At 44.3% G+C, this 18,535-nt stretch overlaps 1 protein-coding gene across 3 annotated transcripts in view; it reads right to left on the reverse strand.

Moving 5' to 3' along the window:
* The window catches only part of Dhtkd1 (dehydrogenase E1 and transketolase domain containing 1), a 45,294-nt gene that overhangs the window by 14,855 nt on the left and 11,904 nt on the right, over positions 1-18,535 (reverse strand). For all 3 annotated transcript variants that reach the window (XM_038332497.1, XM_038332498.1, XM_042055191.1), the window contains exons 3-10: positions 17,382-17,593; positions 16,225-16,419; positions 11,495-11,764; positions 10,216-10,387; positions 7,558-7,756; positions 5,663-5,975; positions 3,859-3,943; positions 2,920-3,059 (exon numbers count right to left, since the gene is read on the reverse strand). In XM_038332497.1, the coding sequence (XP_038188425.1) occupies positions 2,920-3,059; positions 3,859-3,943; positions 5,663-5,975; positions 7,558-7,756; positions 10,216-10,387; positions 11,495-11,764; positions 16,225-16,419; positions 17,382-17,593 (1,586 nt within the window). The remainder of the gene's footprint in view (positions 1-2,919; positions 3,060-3,858; positions 3,944-5,662; positions 5,976-7,557; positions 7,757-10,215; positions 10,388-11,494; positions 11,765-16,224; positions 16,420-17,381; positions 17,594-18,535) is intronic.

An 18,535-nucleotide genomic window follows, 5' to 3' on the forward strand; every position in this document is an offset into this window, starting at 1 on the left:
AGACAGGTGCTCCCTGGAGCTCCCTGGTCAGTCAACCTGGCATATGTAGCCAGTGAGAGATCACATCTCAAGAAAGGAGATGTGGGTGGCACTTCAGAGACAACACCCAAGCTTGTTCTCGAGTCTGCACACGTACGTGGACAAATACATGCTCACGCACACATAATGTGCTGGGTAGTTTTTGTCAATGTAATACAAACTAGAGTTACCTGGGAAGAGGGGACTTCACTTAAGAGACTGTCTATTAGACTGGCCTGTGGCCATATTGGTGAGGCATTTCCTTAATTGCTAATTGATTTAGGTGGGACTATCCCATTGTGGGTGGTACTGTCCCTGAATAGGTGGGTGTAGACTATGAGCAAACCAGGGGAACAAGCCTCAGTTTCCCTCAATGATGGACTATAGCTGGGACATGTAAGGCTTTCTTCCTCAAGTTGCTTTTGGTCATGGTGTTTATCAAGCAACAGAAACCAAACTAGAACACAAACACACATACACACACACACACACAGAAAGAGAGAGAGAGAGAGAGAGAGAGAGAGAATATTATATAATTTCTAATTACAGCTATAAAATGTGATTTATAGAGATAAGAACCAAATGATGAACATAAAAATGTCACTGGATTATCTTAGAGCACAAGGGTAGAATCATGCTTAGCTTACTCGTTGGATGTGTGTGCATTCTGACTTCAGGCTTTAAGCTGATGTGTGTTATGAATGCATGTTAGCCCAGGCAGGCTAAATGCATCTCTCTTTCTGCTCTCACTTCCTCCTTCCCCTCTCTTCCTATCCCAGACTGACATGCCCACTTATTCTCAATCCATGCCTTCTTTCTGTTCCTCCCAGGTCCTGGCTCTGTTATCTAATTCCTCCTTTCTGAACTTTACCTCAACAACAAGACCATCAAATGCTTAAAAATAAAACAAAAAGTACTCCCGACTTGAGCTCCTTATAGCCATTTTATTCGCTTCTTTTCAAACTTCTAGAAAGTAACGCAACCGATTTGTCTTCAACTCTTAGTTATTTTTATCCACCCTCTCTGTAAGTATACTTGCTTTGTGACTTGTGATGGGGCCATGTTCCAACAAACCCAGTTTATTGGTTTGAAAATACTATAAGCCCACTGGGCTAGAAACATAGCTCAGTGGTTAAGAGCACTGACTGTTCTTCCAGAGGACCTGGGTTCATTTCCCAACATCCACATAGTGGCTCACAATTGCCTGTAATTCCAGTTCCAGGAGATCAAATGTCCTCTCGCAGCCTCCTCAAGCACCAGGCACACAGACATACACAGACATACATGCAGGCAAGGCACTCATACACATAAAGTAAAGGAGTCCTTTTGTTTCAAGACAAAATCTCTCAATGCTATCCACACTGGTCTTGAACTCCTGGGCTCAGTTTCCTGTGGAACTTGGCTATAGATATGTACTGTCACACACAGCTATCTGATATCATACACTGGCTCATTCTTTAGGATGTGACAATATGTCAAAAGTACACTTAGCATCTAATGAGGGAGCATCCTAGCTGAGCAACTCTACACCGGGGACTGGTTTCCCTCAGCACTACCTGATTAAACAGGAGCTATGGCTTGCGCATTTAGTATCAAAACTGATACTACATGCCAAATCACAGTCCAGCGAAAGCCTGATATGAGGTGGGGTACTAAACACTTCTATCCTGGTTCACAAATCTGACTGATACATACAAAGACAGATTCTAGAAAAATGAAGAAAGGGATGCATCTCCTCCTTCGAGTCACCTTGAAATCCCACATCTTCCTCCACCACTCCCCACCCCTCTTTTTCGGTTTTTCGAGACAGGGTTTTTCTGTATAGCTTTGGAGTCTGTCCTGGAACTCACTCTGTAGACCAGGCTGGCCTTGGACTCACAGAGATCCACCTGCCTCTGCCTCCCAAGTGCTGTGATTAAAGGCGTGTGCCACCACAGCCTGGCTCCCACCTTATTTCTTGAGATAGACTATCTCACTGGACCTGAAGTTCACACATTCAGCTAGACTGGCTGACAAGTAAGGCCCCGGATCCTCTGTCTTTACCTCTCTAGTGTTGGAACTGCCATGCCTGCCTTTTTACTGGGTGCTGGGGACTCAACTCATGCCTATGTAGGAAGCAGTTTATTGACTGAGCTATCTCCCAGCCCCACCAAACACACAGGTTATATTCTCAAACCAACAACTGGAATAGGAAAGAAGGTGACAAATTATTAAGTTTACCTTAAAGGAATAGTTTGTTTTCATAAATATCATGTGCTGTTCACTAAAGTAACTGTCGAACAGACAAAAATGAAAAGACCCTGTTCTTAAGATCTGAAAAACCCAATGGTATGTCCATTAAATTTTAGGGAGGAAGTGTTTCTGCTGCATTCTGTTTTGATTTAGCAGGCTAGAAATATTGGCTTACTCTCCACGACTCTAAGTTTAACAAATCACAATAGTTTACAGGCTGCAATGTTGATTTTAACTTGACAGAATTCATATCTAGGTGATATTACACAATTACAGATAGGCGGCCCAGTTAATGCTCTAGTCTTCAAGTGCCAGCTCCAGTACGGCTCTTATCTGTCTCTTCCAGTCCAAATTTATAGACCTCCATTGCCTCCCCACTCAGCATTCCTTTATCTAAAAAGAAACGTTGAACATAACGTTTCTGACATCCGAATTTAGTTGCTTTAAAACTCCTCCACCTGCGGGGTGGGATGGTGCAGGCCTATAGCCCCCAGCACTTGAGGTAGAGTCAGAAGGATTAAGAGGAATTTAAGATCATCTTCAGCTACTGAGGAATTTGAGGGCATCCTGGGCTATGTGGGACTCCACCTCAAAACCACAAATCAAATCAAACATTGTAACTGTAAGAGTCAGCACACCAGTACATGGAGTTTATGACGAAGGTCTTACCTCCAGAAACCCTTTCTGACTCGGGTCCATGTGGTTCAGAGGAATGTAGGCATCATCTGTGTTCTGGCACACCACCATGGCGTGCCTTTGACTGAAAGTTCCGCGGCCAACATCTTGGCCACTCAGACGAACATTGAAACCTGAAACAAGCAAGCGGGGGAAGAAAAAAAGATTGCTCTGAATAAACGGCACAAAAATAAGATATAGCAGCCCTGGATGCCTTTTTGTTTTAAGACAAATTCTCTCAATGCTGTCCACACTGGTCTTGAACTCGTAGGTTCAGTCTCATGTGGAACTTGGCTACAGCTATGTCCTGTAAAACACATCTATCTGATATCATACACTGGCTCATTCTTCAGAGTGTGCATTTTCCTTAGGATAATACATTCTCCCAATTAAAATATACCTTTCCTGATGCTAGAGAGATGGTTCACTGGTTAAGAGCACTTGCTGCTCTTCTGAGTTCAGTTCCCAGCACCCATTTGAAGCTGTTGCAAATGCCTGTAAGTCCAGCTACAGAGGGATCTGAAGACTCTGACCTCCTTGGGCACTAGTATGTACACAGACTCCCACTGAGAGACACAAATATACATAATTAAAAGCAGTACATCTCTGTCTGTGAGTATATGTATATATCTTTCCTATACTTGAAGGCACATAGTCAGTGTAAAATTTGTAAGATCGGAGAGTCATTTCTGGCCCTACAATTTTTAGAGAAATAGCTGTCCAGTACAGCCACGAGTGAGCCCTGTGGATCCCAGTTACGGCTGCAACCTTGTCTATACATGGATGAAAGTGTTCAATGAGCCTTCTAACTAAGGAGTGTTGTTAGGTAAAAATGAAAGTGACAAGCGGTCACTGAAACGCAGAAGATCGTGTGTAACAAGTACAGCTTGGAGCACCTCCTACCAGCTGTGCAGTTAAACGGAAATGCCTTACCTTGAACAAGTAAGGAGCCCAAGGCAAGGGTTTCTGCTGTGGCCCAGTCCAAAGCTGTTCCCTGCTTCACCTTCTCCATCCTTGACTGAAAAATAAAAGGAAAAGAATAAAACAAACTTTTAAGAATCCGTATCCTGAGGGCTGGAGAGATGGCTCAGCAGTTAAGAATACTTCTGGCTCTTGCAGAAGACCCACGTTTGATTACCCACATTCACATGGTGATACACAACCATCTGTAATTCCAGTTCCAGGGGATCTGAGATCCTCATCTGACCTGCACTGGTACCATGCATGAAGGTGGCACATATGTGTATATGCGGGAAAACAATCACAAACATAAAATAAAATGAATAAATCTATTTTAAAAATTTTTAAAAAATATCTTTTTCCATTTTTTTCTTTTCTTTGTCTTTTTTCCTACAACATTACAGGCTGAACCTAGGGCCTTACATATGGTAGGCAAACACGTGTTATACACAGTTTTAAAACAGGCAAAATAAGCATGGCTCAAGTAGTGGTCACCTCTGCTGAGGTTTGAGCAGATGGAAGCAGAGAAGAAACTATTTGTAATGTTTTGTTTCTTTTTTTAAAAAAAATTATTTGTATTTTATTTTACATGTATGAGTGTTTTGCTTACAAGTATGTATATATGTAAACCATGTGCGTGCCTGATGCCCACAGAAAACAGAACAGGGATCAGATCCCTGAAACTGGAACTATAGACAGTAACCACCACGCGGGTACTGGGAACTGAACCCGGATCCTAGGAAGGAGCAGCCAGTGCTATCAACTGCTAAATCATCTCTCCAGCCCCAAATATTCTCTTTAGGCTAGATGGTGAGTGCATTTTGTTTGTAAAAGTTCCCCTAAAATAGGGCAGGACAGATGGTTCAGCAGTTAAGAGCGCTAGCTGCTCTTCCAGAGGACCTGGGTTCAATTTCCAGCACCCACATGGTAGCTCACAACTATTTGTAACTCCAGTTCCAGAGGATCTGACACCCTCACAGACAGACATGTAGGAAAAACACTGATGCACATGAAAGATAAAAAATTAAAGAGTTCTGCTAAAATAAAAACTTAAAAACAAAGGTAGTGTTTTAAAATAATTCAGAGGGTACAGTTACTACATCCATGCTTGAGGAAGTTAAAGACCTTTAACTCTTTATTTTCCTACTTTGAACAACAGAAAGTCCCACACTCTAAGACACCCATCAGCTGTGGGCACACAAGGATGTTTAACCAAGGCAGTATGTAAAACTTTAATACGCTTATGGGTATAAATGGTGACCTTTCAGGTACATGTGTTGGCTGTTATTATTTTATTTAATCTACCTGAAGGAATCATAGTGTTTTCTGTCCACTAGTTAGAAAAATCAGACATATTTCTGTACTTTTTAAAAAGGAGCATGCATTTATAGCATATATAATGTATTCAACACACATAAAATTCCCATAGAGGAAAACACAAGTAAAGAAAATCTGAATCGACTAAATCATAGCTTTAAAACATGAAGAGCTGGGCACTTGGGAGGCAGAGGCAGAGGCAGGAGGATCTCTGTGAGTTCAAGGCCAGCCTGGTCTACAAGAGTAGTTCCAGGACATCCTCCAAAGCTACAGAGAAACCCTACCTCGAAAAAAACAAACAAAACAAAAAACACAGCAAAAAAACCATGAGGATCAGTTGCTACAACCTAGTAACAAACAGCAAATAATTCCCAAACTAGCAACTAAAAGCATCAAACGACACATCTTCTTTGCCCAGCAAAGATAAAAAGCAGCGGAAGGCGACATCAAGGCTTCCCACCTGAACATACATCTTGAGAAGGTGGCTGTGTAACTGCAGCTCCTCTGGAACCTCCACGGACTTCACACCAATAAAGCGAAGGAGGTCGAGGGGCACACCTGTGTCCCAGGTGGTGATGCGTGCTTCTGGCTGCACCAGGCCCTGCCAGTGGGCCTGCAGGTTAGTGGCCGGGGGGCTGTAGTGGGCCGTATTGGTTAAGTGGTCATTTAACTTGGTGTAGTAGGAGGCTTTTATGTGAGAGACCTCCTCCTGGGTCAGGAGTCCACTGGTAATGAGGTGCTCCGCGTAGGTGTCAGGGATGCTCTTCCGGGCTCTGTTGGAGAGAGGTGGGGAATGAGGGAATGGAGACAGGGTCAATCAAATACACACAATGCTAAGAGATAATCAATGCCACAGGCACTGCACTGCAGGATGAGGATGATTTATCCCCTTTGAAAGTCACTTAAGAAATATATAAAGATGGTGGTTGTAAAACACTAATATAGTAAATGTTACAGAGTTGTTCTTTTCAGAATACTTCAGGGGGCTGGAGATACACCTCAATAGGTTAGAAGAGTTTGCTGCTCTCTCATGAGGATCTGAGTTCGGATCTCAGCATCCATGTCGGGTGGCTCACAAATGCCTGTAACTCCAGCTCTAAGAGACAAGACACCCTCTTTTAGCCTCTGAGGTAACCTGCCCACACACATGTGTAGTGTGTACATATTCACACAGAGAAACAAGCACACATAAAATAAGATAAAACTGCTGTGATGCTAGCTAGTCTAACTTAATTGGTAAACTCTTGGCCACTAAGACATCCTGCGTCAAAGGAGGTCAGTGGCATTCCTGAAATGATTTTACTTCTCTGCCCAACCTACCTACACACAAGTTGAAATACAATTTCTTGAGCTATTTCCTCTTTTTTTTTTTTTTTTTTTTTTTTTTTTTTTTTTTTTTTGGTTTTTCGAGACAGGGTTTCTCTGTAGCTTTGGAGCCTGTCCTGGAACTAGCTCTTGTAGACCAGGCTGGTCTCGAACTCACAGAGATCCGCCTGCCTCTGCCTCCCGAGTGCTGGGATTAAAGGCGTGCGCCACCGCCGCCCGGCGAGCTATTTCCTCTTAAGGTAGAGGCAGCTCCTTGGGTACAGCACCTACTCCTGATCCTGCCAGACTATTACTAACTAGCCTCAAGCAAGGTTTTACCCAGTCTTCTTACCTAGTCTTGCTATCTGCTAAGTAAAGTTGCCCATTCTCTACTTAATGAGGAGACATGAAGTGTGCAGAATACAGGGACCTCCGAGCCTTGTAGGATGGCCACTCTGGTTTCTATAGGACAGGCACAGTTTAGCAGTTCATCCCACTTCAAAGTATCTATCAGATATTGGAGCAGGGCAGTAGTGGCACCTCCTTTAGTCCCAGCACTTAGGAGGCAGAAGCAGGTGGATCTCTGTGAGTTCGAGGCCAGCCTGGTCTACAGAGTGAGTTCCAGGATAGCCAGGGTTACACAGAGAAACCTTGTCTCATCTTCTGTCTCTCCCATCTCCCCTCGCAAAAAAAAAAAAAAAAAAAAAAAAAAAAAAAAAAAAAAAAAAAAAAAAAAAAAAAAACCCAGAAGGCAATGACAATGGATGCAGGCTGGAAAGATGGTTCAGCTGATTTGGGCACTTGGGTTTGTTCCAAAGGACCAACATGGAGAGGACAGCTGCCACAAGTTGTCCTCTGACTGCCACAGATGCGTGCGCGCGCACACACACACACACACACACACACACACACACGCCTAGCATTCACATGGCTCTAACTTGAATCTCCACCACCACAAACATGATTGATTGATTGATTGATTGACTGATTGATTGATTGATTGAGGAGGAACAGGTTAGCCTGTTATTAAAGGAAGGTTTCTAATGGTACCTGATGATCTTGTACATGACTGGGTTGGTGAAGAAAGGTTCATCCAGCTCATTATGGCCCCACTGCCTATAGCATATCAAATCAATAATTACATCCTTTCGGAACTGGCGCTGATATTCAAAAGCAAGTCGTGTGGCTCGGACTACTTCCTCTGGACTGTCTCCATTGACGTGGATGATGGCACAGCCTACTTGTTTCCCTAAAGAAGGTAAGACCAAGGTTTTTTTTTTTTTAAAAAAAAAAAAAAAGGTCAGTTAACATGGGCTAATATTAGCTATTTCCCAACACCTACTTGCCTAAGTAGGAAGACAGCCCTGAAATGCAGAGGTGGTTTAGCCTGGGTGCCAAAAACATAAACTTTAGAGTTCAGCTGAGCAGACTCAGCTCTATGACGTTGGGAAAGGTAGAAATCTCAGTCTAGAAGCTAGAGGGCATGGTTAAGAGACTGATGATCTTCCTGAGGACCTGGGTTTGAGGCCCAGCACCCACACAGTAGCTCACAGCTGTCTGCAATGCCAGTCCCCGTGGGATCCAACACTCTCTTTTGGTCTCCACAGCTACTGTGTGCATGTAGTACACAGACATACAAGCAGGCATAACACCCATACACATAAAATAAAAATAAGAATATAAAAACTCAAAACTAAATTAATAAACGGGTCTCGTTTAGGCTCTGAGTGACGTCAGGATTTCCTGAACTAAGGATAGAGTGTCTTATACAGTGGCAGCTCACATTCACTTTGTTATCGTTATTATCACTATTATCTTTCCTCCTGAGACAACAGGTCACTGAAGCATGAATCCCAGGAAAAGATTTTTCTCCCAAAAATTCTTTAAATATTTTTTTCTGTGCCAGACAATTTAAAAGGCATCTAGTCCAGACTCCAGTTATAAAACTGGCTGACATTGCCTGTAATAGTTTTGTGAACTATGGATAACAATAAAATCCCTGATTTGTGCTAAGACTGGTATTTCCACAGATTAAAATAAGCGACTTTGATCCTTTACAACATTTGTGTGTGTGTGTGTGTGTGTGTGTGTGTGTGTGTGTTTTGGATACAGGGTTTCTCTGTGTAGCCCTGCCTGTCCTAGAACTTGCTCTATAGACCAGGTTGGCCTTGAACTCACAGAGATCCTCCTGCCTCTGCCTTCCAAGTGCTAGGATTAAAAGCATGAGCCACCACGGGCTGGCTACAATTTACTTCCAGCTAGGTCATTTTAGCAAATTTACCGAGTGAACACAGCCTTTTTACTGCGACTCTGAACACTCTAAGTTTGAAAAGTCCAAAGGCAATCACTCTAGAGCTGTACCAGCTGCGCTGCGCTGCGCTGCTCTTTGGCTCGTAAGCAATATGGGACTGAGCACTCTCAGCTCCGTCTTTGTCTCATTTCCTCTGACTTGAGGCGGAAGTGCTGCTCTGTGGAAGAGTGTCGTCTAGTGTGCATAACATACTAACGCAGCTCTGTGGCAGAAGGCTCGCGTACCATTCATGATGCCTTGTGTCAACTAACATCATATAAAATAAATAAATAGGCCGGGCGGTGGTGGCGCACGCCTTTAATCCCAGCACTCGGGAGGCAGAGGCAGGTGCATCTCTGTGAGTTCGAGGCCAGCCTGGTCTACAAGAGCTAGTTCTAGGACAGGCTCTAAAAAAGCTGCAGAGAAACCCTGTCTCGAAAAACCAAAAATAAATAAATAAATAAATAAATAAATAAATAGCATACACCAACTAAAAAAAAATGAATGTTAATTTGGTAACTTTTGGCAACTACTGACCAACCATATCCAACTTCAAAAAATTAAAATGGTTGGTAGTGGTGGCAACACCTTTAATTCCAGCACTAGAGAGTGTGGTGTTTTGAAGGAGAAAGGCCCCCATAGGCTCGTGTGTTTCAGTGTTTGGTTCCCAGTCGGTGAACTGTTTAAGAAGGATTAGGAGGTGTGACCTTGTTGAAAAAGTTTGTCACTAGAGGTGGGCTCTCAAAAGCCCATGCCAGGCCCAGTCTCTCACTCTCTCTGCCATAGGCTTATGGATCAGATGTGAGCTCTCAGCTACTGCTCCAACGCCATGCCTGTCTGCCTCCTGTCCTGAGTACCACAATGCTGGTCATGGACTCACCAGCTGAAACTGTAAGCAAGCCTCCAATTAAAGGTTTTCTTTTATAAGTTACTTAGGTCATGGTGTGTAGCAAACAGAACAATAACTAAGACAAGGAGGAAGAGACAGGCGGATCTCTATGAGTTCCAGGCCAATCTGGTTTACATAATAACAATTCCTGTTACACAGAGAAACCCTGTTTTGAAAAACAAAACAAAATAAAAAACCCAAACGCCAAAACAACAACAACAACAACAAAACAATCTCCAGGTCAATTACGATGAGGTCTTGTTTAAAATGAAAAATAAAATAAAAAATAAAATGAAAATGGGATAACCAGCAAGACTCATTGCTCTGAATGAACTAGAAGATTTTCCTCTGCCAGTTCCCTGTCTGGCTGACATAGCAATGCCAATTCTAGTGTGCTACACGCCAATTCTAGTGCGCTACACGCCAATTCTAGTGTGCTACACGCCAATTCTAGTGCGCTACACGCCAATTCTAGTGCGCTACACGCCAATTCTAGTGTGCTACACGCCAATTCTAGCATGCTACTTACCAATATCACTGCTGTATAAGGAAGACCTTCCTCTTTCCGCTGGAGTGGTGTAACCCAGCTGGTTGTTGACGATTAGATGGATACTCCCACCAATTCTGAAATGTGGGAGATTAGAGAGCGTGAACGTTTCAAGAACAATTCCTTGACCACAGAAGGAAGCATCACCATGAACCTAAAACATGTGCAAGATGGAGGAAATAAGGAATTAATAGACTTAGATTTTACTGATTGAAACCATCTGTTTAAAAATATTAATTGAAATACCAACAACCACTGTCTCATGACTCTCCTGACCTAAAAATATATAGGTTGCAGGGTTTCTTAGTGTGTTTAAACTGATCCCTTTTCAAAGATGCCTTCTCAGCTCTCCCTGCTAACACTGTACCACTTCACCCGCCCAACCCCTGCATCCAACTCATCAACTCCCCAGACATTCTAGCATCTACAGCAGTACTACGGGAGGGACGGCTACTACATTCGCAATGAAAGCATCACTCTAATGATTTTGTCCTGAGCTAGGGGTTGAACCCAGGGTCTCCTGCCTCCTAGGCAAGCACTCTACCATTGAGCTTTATAGGTCCAGAGTCAGTGCTAGGAAATTTCGCAAGAAAATAGCCTTAAGATATGAGAAACAGGACCACGAGACAGATGCCACAGAGGGTAAAGGTGCTTACCTCACAAACCTGAGTTGGATCTCTGGAATGCAGATAAAGATAAAAAGACAGAACTGACTCCATAAAATTGTCCTCTGCCCTCCACATGCCCTGTGGCATGCATATACCCACACACATCACACACACGTACAAGCCCATGAGGAACAGTGCACACCTCTGAACTCTTCTCTCCAGTCACTCACGCCTGAAAAGAGACAGAGAAGTAGCTCCCACCACCAAAGCCTGCTCTTCTCCTGAGTACAAGAGACTAAGGTGATGACACGCGTTAAAGCCAGGGTGCAGGAAGAAAGACAATCACATAGAAGCAGAAAAGTAAAATATTATTATGAAAGGATATCTAAAACATGCTAATCTTTTAGAATACTCAAAGCCATTAGATCAGATTATCACTATGAAATTTGGTAGACGAAGTGGTTAGGGTGGGGAGCCTTTCTCTAAACCTGGCGAAAATAATAAATGTACCGTGGGAATTTTTAGAAAGAAAAGCCCCAGAATCCTCTTTTCTAAAACTGTCACGTCACTTCACTTTCCACCGGAGCATCCGTCACATTTGCCAACCCAGACAACATTATTTCCAGTTTTCCCCCTCTCCCAAACTCAAGTACCTGCAGGCAAATGACTCTGTCCCCAGGCTGAGCAGAACCGTGCAGTGAGTAGTCACCCTCTCCCCGAGACTGCTGCCTGCCGCGAGTTTTCCCGACAGCCACAGGGTTAACGGCTTCCAGATGAGAGGGGTTAGGCAGCACTGTCACGTGGAGGGGACGGTGGGCACCAAAGTCTAGGTCCACCGAGGAGGTCAGATGGGACAGGACATCTCCAATGGCTGAGACGCTTTCTGGAAATTCACTTAAGCCTCGCATCTTACGGAACATCAGCTATTGGAACAAACACACAAGATATCAAACAAGTCTTATTACAGTGGAGTCTAAGGTGAGCTTGAAGAAAGTTTGGTATTATGTAAATTCTTTTATAGTTATTACAAACATACCTTATTCAAAGATAGGCACAGATTTCTAACTGTTGGGTCACTCAGAATTACTTGGAGGTCTACTTGTATATATGTGTGGGTGTGCCTGTGTGTGGGTAAGAGCACATGAGTGTAGGTATCTACAAAGTCCAGAAGAGACTGGACCCATCTGCCAGAGAAACACTTCCCTGAAATGTGGCCGGTATGTACTTTCCACCAGATAACCCAGTAAGATTCCCTGGCGCCTACCATCACAGGTACTGGGAGCTAAATTCAAGTCTTCTGCAAAACCTACCTATACATCCTTACCTACCTATACATTTCTCCAGACCCTGGTGGCAATATTTTAAAAAGGAATCTTACCAAAGGCAAACAGTAGCTACCTCTCTCTGCCTTATATAACTTTCAAAATGTAATCATTAGCAGTGGTTCCAGTCACCATATCTCTGTATAGACTACAATTTAGTATTTTTGTAACTCTAAGGAAGGTGGAATTTTAATTAGCTTTCTACACTACCAAATGTAGTGTAGAAATTTGAAATGTCTGCAGTCTTAATTATATTAAAGTGTTACTATGGCTTCAAAGAAGCTGTTGATTCTGAAATTGTAGATTTTGAGTCCACTGAACATTCTTTAAATGCTGTTTGGGGTTCGGGTTTTCTCATGAGGCTTCTGAAGATCAAACTAAGGTCATTATGTTTGCGAGCAAGCCCTTCAACAGTTGAGTCACCTCCCCAGGCCACACTCTTTCTAAGGTTCTTTTCTTTTTTTTCTTGGTTTTCAGAAAATTCTTTTGCTTATCTTCCGTTCTCCACCCACGTCACCCATGCAGGAGGCGGTCCCTGGAGGGAAAGTGCAGGATGCCCTCTGGGACTTCCACAGAGATGACGAGTGCAGGAGAGCCTATGTTCCTGCCTCCTTCTCCCTTCTCATCACTGAGACAGCCAGGCCACATCTCACCCAAATGTGTAAAGCCCTCACAGCTTTTCCCACTAGATTCTGCTTATCTGCATCTGAATATTAACATGGGTCCTGCAAATAGATGACCTGCCCACATCATTCTACCCTAGACACTGTCCAAGTGACACCATTCCCAAGACATTCTGAGGATGGTGGGGACACTCTCACATATCAGCTAAACTTGGAGCCCTTCCTTCGCGATGCTAACAGTGTGTCTTTATAGGAGACCAAAAATCCAGTGCAGTGACCATTAGTCCCCAGAGACTGTGTTTGTTCTTTCTCTGTTTCTCTTTGTGTTCTATGTCTGTCTTTTTCTGTCTTTGTCTCATTCTCTCTCTATCTCTTACACACACACACACACATACACACACACACACACACACACACACACACACACTGGCTTGGGTTACCTGCACAATGGCAGAGACACACAACTGACCTTTCCACTGTCCCTGAACCTAGCATTTGAACATTTGTGTGCAGATAAATTAAAAACTCACAGAAAAACAAAGCCAAAGCAAGGTGGGTACTCCAGTCCGATCTGGGACTCCTTCTGCCAGAAAAACACTTCCCTGAAATGTGGCTGGAAGGTGTTTCCACCAGACACCCCCAGTAGGCTCAAAGTCTAGCAATGGTGTATTCCTAGGCCTGGTCAGGCATTAGGGTTTCAGTAGGCAGTGAGGTAAGCAGATTCCCATTCTGTGGCTACCCAGAAGCCCTTACTCAGCTCTCCAGACACTGTCGGCTGTATAGGAAGTTCCTAGTCCCTGTAGTCAAGAATCCCTGCTACCATAGCCCAGACAGGTCTCAGGGAAGAGTGATGGTGACAGGTTGTTTAGGCCTCTCATAGCCAGCTGAAAGTCTGAGCTACAGGCTGTTCCCACCCTAAGGCAGGAAAGGTTCCCTGGATGTCACTAGCTCTGGAACACTGAAAAAAAAATATCAAACAGGACCACATCATGAACTGAGAAGAACATGAAACCTGACCACTGCCAAAGGAACTCACTGCAGGATAGAAAAGAATCTTCACAAAGAATTGGAAGAGATCTAGGAAGCATATACTAAATGTTTTCCTGTACAGTAATAGGAGGAAAGAAGGTCCTGCCACGACAGGAAGCCTTGTGGAGAGTACCTGGCTGAGGCTGGTTCTGAGCAAAGGTTCAGGGCTGGACTGCCCAGCATTCCTCCTGGGCCCCTCCTGTAGGCTCCAGCATTGGAAATATTCTCATCATGCTGGACCATAGATGAAACTGAGGGCCTTCTTGGTGGCTGTGGTGTTGATATCCTTGTTATCCTTGGTTGAACTTTCATGGAACATATCACACAAGGAAGAAGGAATCAAAGACCAAGCAGCTGTCTTCTGCTCGGGGCTGATTCACCCACCCTACCAGCTCACATACACAGAGTCTTGAGACATAGGGAACACCCATGGAAGCTGGTGGGTCCACAGTGCTCTGAGATCACAGCCTTGGGCTCAGCACAGAGAGGTGCATTTCCCCAAAACACTGTTCCCAAGACAGCAGTCTGTCCACGGTATTTCTGATAATTCCCAGGGATGCACAAGAAGAAAGGTGAAGCACTCCCTGTGGAGAGGGCTGTGCACTTTCCACCGTAGGGGAGGCTTCAGTTTGAGAAGATGCTTATGAGCACATTGCAGAAAAAAGCCGAAAATTCCCCTCTATCGGCTCCACATCAGGATTCTGAGCATCCTGGGAGAAGTTAGGTGTGGTCCAGAGGTCAGAGAGAAAGAACATCCCAGAGTTCTGGATAGAGTGCCCTGCTCGCAGGTCCAGATGTGCCCCCTTCCGGGTAAGCTCTTCAGTACAGTGTACTCGAAGTGATGGGGAACCTTTAGTTGATGCTTTTGGAGTGCACCCCATGCACTCTAAACACTGGTAGTACATAGCACCACTATGTTGTCCTTTGGTATCTATGTTCTGCAGGATGGAGCTGAACAAGGCATGCTACTGGGGCTTCTCCCCACACATGGGTCCCCAGTTTGGTGGAATAGTTGGGACAAATTAGGAGGTGTGTCCTTGTTGGAGGAGGTGTATCACTGGAGGGTGAGCTTTGAGATTTCAAAAGCTAAGCCGTTCCCAGTTAGCTGTCTGCTTTGTGCTTGTGGATCAGAAGTAAGCACTCAACTACTGCTCCAGCATCATGCCTGCCACCCTGCTGCCTACCATGATGGTTGTACACTCATGTACCAGTAAGCAAGCCACCAATAAATTCCTCTATAAGTTGCCCTGATCATGGTGTCTCTTCACAGCAACAGGAAAGTAACTGAGACACGCCCAATTCTGCAGGAGCTGGAGCCTAGGTTTTGTGGCAATGCTATTGATGACAATGCTGTGCTGTGCTCTACCAGGTACTTTCTTTTTCCTTTATCCAGGGTGTGTGTGTGTGTATGTGTGTTGAGATGGGAAGGGCAGAGGACAACTTTCCTTATCATTCCTTGACCACCATGCATGTTGAAGAAGCAAACTAACCTTTAATTTCCCTGGTAGAAGAAAGAATCCCTGAGAACATTACAGAAAAGCCAACTTCAGTCCTACCTGTCAGCACTAAGTTCCCACCCATTCACTAAGCTTTCTCCAACCAACTGCCCAGAGGCTCTATTGGCTTCTAAAGGAAACCTACCACCGCCCTTTTCTTCTCCTCCAGTCCTACACTGATAAGAACCACAGAAAGTCTCCTAGAAATGTCAGAAAAGCCACAGCCATGAAGTCTCCCCAGTATGGCCACCTGAACAAGACTTGAACATCAGTGGGCATGCTAACAGGGAAAGAGAGATGGATGCTCCAGGGGCCTCAACAAACAACCGCAGGCAACTGGGGGATGCAGAGAGTGAGAGAAATGGTCTCCTCTCAGGAAAGAGCCTCCATGTGGTTACCCAATACCAAGTAGTTAGCCCTAAAATGAGATACATACATGCAACATTATACAAACAGTGCAGGTTGCGTTGTGTACTTTGGAGTGTTTAAGTATGGGGTAGGGTAGGTAGGGTGTGTGTAGAGAAAAAGAGGTTGTGAATTTGAAAGAAACAAGGAGGTACATGGGAGGGGATGGAGGGTAAAAAGGGAAGGAGGAAAATGATGTGATTTTATGTGTGTGTGTGTGTGTGTGTGTGTGTGTGTGTGTGTGTGTGTGTGTGTGTATTGGTTTTTCAAGACAGGGTTTCTCTGAAGCTTTGGAACCTGTCCTGGAACTAGCTCTTGTAGACCAGGATGGCCTTGAACTCAGAAATCCACCAGCCTCTGCCTCCTGAGTGCTGGGATTAAAGGTGTGCGCCACCACCACCAGGCAGATTATAGTATAATTTTTTAAAAAGCTAAAAATTATTATAAGAACACATGGACACTAAAAAGAAACAAACAACAACAACAAAGACATAGAAAGAAATCTTACCTCTGGAGGTAACTGCAGAAGGCCTGTCAACAAATTCAGCCTCCCTCTATGGGGCATCCCAATAATGACATCAGTAATACCGCCATAGGCTGACGACTTCAGTAACTCGTGGAAAAAGCCCATCATGCTCTCGGCCCCTTCACCGCCATATCTCTTCACTGTGGCAAACTTGGTGGCCAAAAAGTGGTCAAACTCCTGTGGAACAGACATATTAGCTGCTGGAAGACCACAAGTGCTCAGGTGAAAGGCAGGTAAGTCCTGTGTGTTGTCATACAGCGGTCATGTATGTGCCCTTTCACTACATATTCCTGGAGACAGACATCCCGGTAAAGCACAGCTCAGCTGAGGGCCCTGACACAGAAGAAGCTGTGAGAAGAACCTGAGAGGTAGAATCACTTATCTTGGAACAAGCTCCTTCTGTGTTTGTTTTTCCAGTCTTGAGGCCAGACTTAGCCCACGACATCAGTTCTCCCAGAGGCTCTACGGTATTCGTTAACCAAGGTCTAACACTGTCCTACTACTCAAACAGGTGGGATGTGACTTCCTAACAGTTTGACATGCCTAACCCCTTACCACAGCCCTGGCGATGATGTGCTTCCACTAACTGACAATGAGAACTTCCACTGAGCAGCTGATCAAACCTCTCCAGGAAACCAAAGGAGAAGCACAATCTTAAGGACTTTATTAAGTTTTATAAACTAAGCAGAGGATACATTAGCATACTTCGATGCAAAGGAAAACCAACAGCTCAAATGTCTAGCGATCTACTTTGCTTCTCCCTGGTGTTCAGTCTGATGTGCTGAAGCAATGGATGATGGCCCCTACACAGGGGCCATGTCGAATGCCTTCCTTTCCTCTCCCCAGTAGCTAGTTATTTTTGTAGGAAGTGAGAAGACTTGATCCACTAATGTTAGCTAATAACTTATTTCTACATTTATTTTTCCATTTCTAGTTATTTACAGTTGTATGTATCTGTATGTCAGTATGTGCATGTGAGTGCAGGTGCCCTCAGTGGCCATTGGCATTGGGTCCCCTGGAATTGGAGTTAAAGACAGTTGTGAGGCACCATGTGGGTGCCGGGAATTGAACCTGGGTCCGCTAGAAGAGCAGCAAGTGCTCTTAGCCATCTCTCCAGCCCCTACCTGATGCATTTATACCTGAGATTCTAGCAATAGTTTTGCCAGGTGTTTTCGCTCTTCTGTGGTAAATGACTCCTTTTTCAGCTCCTCAAACCTTCTGGCAAACCAGTCTTTCTCCTCCTGGCTCTGAAGCTGTGCGGTTTCAATAGAAATTGGCCCGCAGTAGATATGGTTCAAATAGGCTAAGACTTCCTCAAGCGAAGCCTCTTCTTTGCCCATGTTCAACAGTCCTGTGAAAGAGAACAAGGGGTTCACTTCAAAGAATAACCAACCACGCGGGAAATAAGCTGTGGGACGGAGCACAACAGTGGCACGCTTCAATCTGAGCGCGCCATTACAGACCGAATCATCACCAATGACTGCTAACATTTCCTTTAGGAAAGGATTGTGGAAAATTATATGCAGGATCCCTCGCATAATAAGCAAGTATTCTGTCACTGACGTAAGCCTCTGCCCCATCTAGACCTTTTCTAAAGTCAAAATTAAGATTATGGTCGATGGCCATAAAGTAGAAAAACTAGATTAGGAGGAGACCTTCCCAAGGACATAGCTCTATCACGTCATGCCAAGTTTTGATCCCAGGCCTCATCCTTGTACCACAAATAATACTAATAAAATAATATAAATAACACGAGATAAAACCCTAACACCATGGCTTATGACTCAGGCCCAATATTTTGTTTGTTTGGTCTTGCTGTTGTTTTGGTTCCCAGGCTTGGAAAGAAACTGGAATGAGGAGTTTAGGCTTTGGAATGAAGGCAGTCACAGGATGTTTCCCTCCCTCTGCCCTGCAGCAGCTCCATATTATCTAAGTTCTCTCAATCTGTTCTGTCTGGGGTAGTTTCAATGAGAGGTGCCCCCATAGGTTCAGACATCGGAATACTTGGTCCCCAGATAACGGTGCTGTTTGGGTAGCTTAGGAGGCCATGCTGCAGGAAGCATGTCACCAGGAATGGGCTTTGAGATTTTAAAAGCCACATGCTACTCCTAGATGTGTGCTCGCTCTTGCTGCTCCAGCTCCACGCCTGCCCGCTGCCACAGTTGTCCTCTGTAAGGGTGAAGGATTCTTATCTGTCTGGAACCACAAGCCCCAGTAAACCCTTCCTTCTGTAAGATGCCTCGGTCAATGTGTTAAGTTTATCTCTCAACTAAATACGGGAATATTTATTAAT

This window comes from Arvicola amphibius, chromosome 6, assembly GCF_903992535.2.
Source record: "Arvicola amphibius chromosome 6, mArvAmp1.2, whole genome shotgun sequence".
NCBI classification, from domain to species: Eukaryota; Metazoa; Chordata; class Mammalia; order Rodentia; family Cricetidae; genus Arvicola; species Arvicola amphibius.